This window comes from Castanea sativa, chromosome 10, assembly GCF_040712315.1.
Source record: "Castanea sativa cultivar Marrone di Chiusa Pesio chromosome 10, ASM4071231v1".
Taxonomy (NCBI): domain Eukaryota; kingdom Viridiplantae; phylum Streptophyta; class Magnoliopsida; order Fagales; family Fagaceae; genus Castanea; species Castanea sativa.
Genome location: NC_134022.1, coordinates 28,862,173 through 28,868,172, shown reverse-complemented (window position 1 = coordinate 28,868,172; position 6,000 = coordinate 28,862,173). Strand labels below are relative to the sequence as shown.

Below are 6,000 nucleotides of genomic sequence, written 5' to 3'. Positions count from 1 at the left end.
TTTGTGTCTCCACTTTTGGATGATACACTATAGCGGTGTGTTTTTTGAGTTATTTATTACATGTACTCTCTATCCCTTTTATAGTTTTGGTTTGAATTAACTTTTAGATATTTTAGAAGTGAGATGAATATGTATTTGAATGTCTCTATAAATTATTTAAGTAATATCAATTACAAATTTGTGATGAAATTTGGTTGTCATGATAATCTTTTTAAGAGAATGAGAAATTCAAATAATTAATTTTGGAACTTAAAATTTTTAATTGTTGAAAAAAAAAACCATAAAACACTATACAAAACTTTGAATAGTATAGATCACTTGAAAAAAGAATATTATTTCTATCTTTTATCTCAAAAAAAAAAAATAATGGAATAATATCGATCAAATGCACATATGTTAGAAATAATATTTCCGGTACGTTTTATAGAATAAATCATACATTATACCACATTACAAAATAGTCATATATTTTCACGCATCATATGGGTCTGCAACTAGTTTAAATAAATCACATGACTATTAAATATGTCACATAACTAAAAACACGTAAATTTTTACCTAGTGGGTTGAAGATTTTCACATTAGAAATTTTTTCCTTATATTGTTCTTGTATATGGGATTTCATATTTCACTATTAATACTTAAAGAACAATGATTCAGGAGAAACAAAGCATTGATCAGGGAACTAAGTACACCCCCACTGGGTTCCAAAGATCTATTCTTCCCTACTCATTATTCACAATCTTTCTTCGAACAATGCATCGCTTGCCTGTGGAAACAGCAGTGCTCTTACTGGCGAAACCCATCTTATAATGCTGTGAGACTGTTATTCACAACAATCATAGCTTTGTTGTTTGGGATGATATTTTGGGATCTTGGTTCCAAAAGGTATATTGCAAATAACTTATAACCCAAGGCATGAAAATTGAATCTAAAAACGTTAAACCTCAAGAGTGACTAATATGTACTAACTTGTTTTTGGGAATCACAGGACAAAGCAACAAGACCTGTTCAATGCAATGGGTTCTATGTACACTGCCGTTGTCTACATTGGGGTACAAAATGGCACGTCTGTGCAGCCAGTTGTGGCTACTGAGAGAACAGTCTTTTACAGAGAAAGAGCGGCTGGAATGTATTCAGCTCTGCCATATGCCATTGGACAAGTAACATTTCTTGTTTTGTATTAGACTTTCCTGTAGAAAATTGATCAATTTAAAGGCGAAAAGCATTCTCCATTTGAATTAGATCTATTTCATAGTTCAAATTAAATACTATATATATATATATATACATATATATATATATATATAGTACCATGTCATTTAAAATTTTAAGTAAAATGACGCTTAAGGTTCTTAGTGACGAAAAACTGGACTTTTAGTGACGAATTTTTTCCTCACTAAAAATACATTTTGTTGTAGTGCTTGGTAGATTGTTATATTTAGGAAATGAAATCACAACCATGAATTAAATGGACTCTCTATGATACATATTGACATCACATAGCTTTTTAATATAATCAACCATGGTTGTCTAAATTTAGAAACCTTTTTTTAAAATATAAAATATAAATTATACTATAATCTAATTTAAGTGTATATGTGTGTAAAACTTCATTCTGAAAACTTGAATATTGGTCTTTGTCCCCTACACCCTACAAGCACTTACAGAAATTCAAAATCCTTATTAAGCTCATATTAAGCTCACATTCCAAATTTTGAGTTAATTATTACAATTTACTATCCAATAATAAAGCCATATTTTTTGTAAAATTTAAAGTGAAATAAACTTGAAATTTCAACGCAACAAGAAGACTTAATCCCAAATTTTTGGAGTCGGTTATAGATCCATAATGGGTAGGTTAGGGTCAGCCACATGTATCTTTTTTTTTATTATTCTATTATCTGAAGTCATATTCACTGTTACATTCTTACTTGAAAAGTCTTTTTTATTTTATTTTTATTACTTCTACTAATGTTATTTTGGGTTTTCCTCTACCATTTTTAATGCCATCAACATTGAACAACTCACTCTTTCTTACCAATGCATTAATTGCTCTCCTCTACCATTTTCTGAGAGAGATTTTGTGCCACTATTGTAATCTCCATATTGTTTTATTGTAATTTTCTCCTCTTCATTACTTGTTGACATGGGTGTGTTGCCAAACCATAGAAAAATTTCTTTGCTTATTAAATTAGTATTTTTCTTTTGCACAATAAATATTATATGAAATTGAAAATCTATAGGAAAATACAAATATTAGATGCTAGTTATAAAGAATTCTAGAATTGATCTATCATGCATTCCAATGATATCTTTCCCTCAAAAAAAAAAAAAAAAAAAAGAAGAAGCGAAGAGCAACATGTTTTGTGTTTATTTTGTCTAGGCTGTCCTGTTGAACACTTGAACTCATGACAATGATCCTAACCAAGTCCCATTCTTTTGTAGGTTGTTATTGAGCTTCCATACATTTTTCTTCAAACTGTCATTTATGGGGTTATAGTCTATGCCATGATGGCATTCGAATGGACAGTTAGCAAGTTCTTATGGTATCTTTTCTTCATGTATTTCACCTTATTATACTTTACATTATATGGGATGATGACTGTGGCTCTTACTCCCAACCACCACATTGGGAGCATAGTTTCATCTGCCTTCTATGCAATATGGAACCTTTTCTCAGGATTCATTGTCCCCCAAACGGTAACTACTAATATTCTACACACATACATATACAGACTATGCACATTTGCATATTACATATACACACAAAATGAAACCATTAGGACTAAACTTTCTTTTTATGACAGAGAATTCCAATATGGTGGAGATGGTACTATTGGGCTTGCCCTGTTGCTTGGACCTTGTATGGATTGTTTGCTTCACAATATGGAGATGTAAAGGACTTACTTGAGTCTGGTGAAACTGTGGAAGATTTTGTAAGGAATTACTTTGGCTTTAGAAATGACTTTTTGGGCGTCGTTGCAGCAGTGATTGTTGGGATTCCAGTGCTCTTTGGATTCATATTTGCCTTGTCTATCAAGGCCTTTAACTTTCAAAAGAAATGAATGTTTTTTTTATTTTTGGTACAAATATATATATATATATATTAAACATCCGTTTGGAATGAGCTGAAAAATCCAACTTATCTATACTTTTAGCTTATTTTTATTATTATTCATTGGTCTCGCTGTACTTTTTGATACTATTCATAGGTTCTACTATTCAGCTTATTTTATAATCTAATTTCTACATTTTCAACAAAATTTTTTTAGCTTCAGCAAAATAAACTGTTTCCCAACAAACATCTTGCATTATTTTAAAATTTGATAATTAATTAATATGCCTAAATTCAAACATTCTAGATGTATCTATGAAAATATATACTAGGGTCCTTGTCAAAATATCATTATTTGAGGATAGTCAATATAATCTTCCAATAGTAACGTACATTTACTTCTGTCAATATCAGGATTGCTGGTTTGATCTACATGTGAAGGGTAATATCAATATTGTATTTTGTCTGCTCTTGTTTTGTGTGTCAAATATTCCAATTTGAACCTACAAATTGCAAAAATTACAATTTTGACCTTGGGATCAAGGGAATGCAAAAAACAATTTAATTTACCCCGATCAAGGATGGGTTTGGATTGGGCTGAAATGCAGTGCGTCTGCGTTTCAGCCCTTTTTTTTTTTGTTGGACGCACACCTGTAACTGTTCATTGGCCGTGAACAGTGATTTTAGGCTATGAACAGTAATTTTAGGTATGAACAGTATTTTTTACACATTAAAAAATTATTTTGCTACAGTGTTTTTCAATTTTCAGTTTAAATTTTTAGTTTTCAGCTGTATCCAAACGGACCAAACTTTGACTGAAAATTCAAACCTTCTATTGGAACAAATTTGAACCCATATTATAGATCTCTTGACTTACCTTTAAAACAACAACTCGCATACCCAAAGCAGACTTAAAACAAGTAAGATATCACAAAAACAATGAAAAAAATGCTCAACACTTTTATTTTTAGATAAATGTGTTCTAAAGCTTAATTGTAATTTAATCCTAATTGAATTGAGTTGTAATCAAATGATCATGGATTAGCCTAAATAAGGAGTCGTTGGAATAATCTTATGATGAGTTTCAATTTGATAAGCTTGGATTGTTAAAATCTCCCTTGAATAAAATACAATTGATCAAAATATCAAAATGGGAATTTTCAAATGCAATTTGAGTTTGATACCATCTTCCAAGGCATCGGGCTTGTTCAATTTGAAAATTAAAACCATAAAGTAGACATCTTTAAAAGTAGGATTCAGATCCTCGAGATTTCCTAGGATACTCCACCAAATAAATTTCCTTAAATCTTAACCATTCTTTAATGATTTAATGGTCTAGATTTTGCTATGTCAGCATTCCACTAATAATAATCTTAATTGTTTTGTTTGCAACATTATTATATTATTTTAAAAGTATTATTAGTGGAATGCTGACATGACAGAATTTAGACTCTTAAATTATAAAAGAATGGTTAGGATTTAAGGAAATTTATTGGTAGAGTACCCTAGGAAGTCTAGAGGATCTAAATCCAAAAAAGCATACATGGTAAGTTTTCCAATAGTAACTTACGCTTTGTTTGTTTTGTTGGAAAACATTCTGTAAAGATAGTTTTCCACATTTTCCAATGTTTTGTAGCACAAAAAAATTGGTCAACGAAAAACTATCTTTACTCAACAAAAAACCTTAATAAAAATAAGGCTTATTTTCCAAAGAAAAAAATTGGAAAACAATCTCTCTCTCTCAGGCCTCTCATCTCCTATAAATATTACATTCTTCTTTAGCCACATGAAACATAAAAATTTTGCGGCCTTATTCTCATCTTTAATTAATTTATCATTCTATTATTATTTTGATTTTGTAATCTATTGTTAGTTCCTATCGTTGTTATCACCATACTCATAGGAGTGGTTGGTTAGTTGCCGAATAAGTTTCCAATTGAGAGATAATTGTTTAGCTCTAAATATTAGGATCTAAGCCATTAGGAGGTCATGGGATGAATTTCAGATTGTACTGTGGGATGAATCTTTGTTCTTATCTTTTATGGACAAAATATAGCTTTTAATTTTTTTTTTTTTTAATTCATGCATGCATGACATAGGCATATATAAGGCTGTTTCTAGTTCCAAAGACCTTAGAACCATCTAATAAAATTTGGTCATTAAACTTTTTTTTTTTTTTTTTTGAAATGGAAGCATATCATTCAATTAATCAGAAAAATTAGCATCTTGGTACAAAGCTTCTCTAGCTATTGGAGGCACATCTTCCATCCAATACATATCCTTAGAAATATTCCTAGCGAATTGAGCTAATACATGAGCAACCCGATTCCCCCCTCTCCTAATACAATCAACCCTTACCCAATGCAAATTTCTAAGCAAGTGTTGAATATGCCCAACCACATTCCCAAGCATTGAATGATCAATCTTCGGGGTTGAAATAACTGTCATAGCCAAACTGTTATCTCCTTCAATAACTAATTCAGAGAAGCCAGCATCCACCGCAAACACAATCGCCTTTCTACACCACAAGTAGTTCAGCTTCCTCACTACAAAACACTTCTAGACCCTTAGCTGCCATGGCTGCCATAAACTCACCTTTCTCATTGCGTATAATTGCACCATACCCAAATCTGTTGAGGCCTGAAAACACTACTGCATCAAAATTAAGCTTGAATATCGATTGTGGAGGAGGCTGCCAGGTATCTCGAGCTTGCTGCATCACTGGTTCGATTCTCATCTGGTCTTGGGCAGTTCGAAACTCCTCTAACAGCTCTCTTGCTCGAATAATCAACCATCTCAGATCATGGAACTTCCCTTCCTGTACAACTCGGTTTCTACGATTCCAAATCAACCTGGCTTGAACCAAGACCTCCTCCATAGCATGTACCTCAACCCGATCCAACAAATACTCCATTAGGTGAAGAATATCAGCCAAACCCAAG

General features: G+C 31.7%; 1 protein-coding gene across 1 annotated transcript in view; it reads left to right on the top strand.

Moving 5' to 3' along the window:
* Positions 1–3,125, top strand: part of LOC142612700 (pleiotropic drug resistance protein 1-like) — a 17,539-nt gene extending 14,414 nt beyond the window's left edge. Inside the window, exons 21-24 of the mRNA XM_075784842.1 lie at positions 661–888; positions 992–1,163; positions 2,449–2,703; positions 2,811–3,125. Of these exons, the coding sequence (XP_075640957.1) occupies positions 661–888; positions 992–1,163; positions 2,449–2,703; positions 2,811–3,068 (913 nt within the window). The 3' untranslated portion in view covers positions 3,069–3,125. The remainder of the gene's footprint in view (positions 1–660; positions 889–991; positions 1,164–2,448; positions 2,704–2,810) is intronic.
* Positions 3,126–6,000: the final 2,875 nt, after the last annotated feature.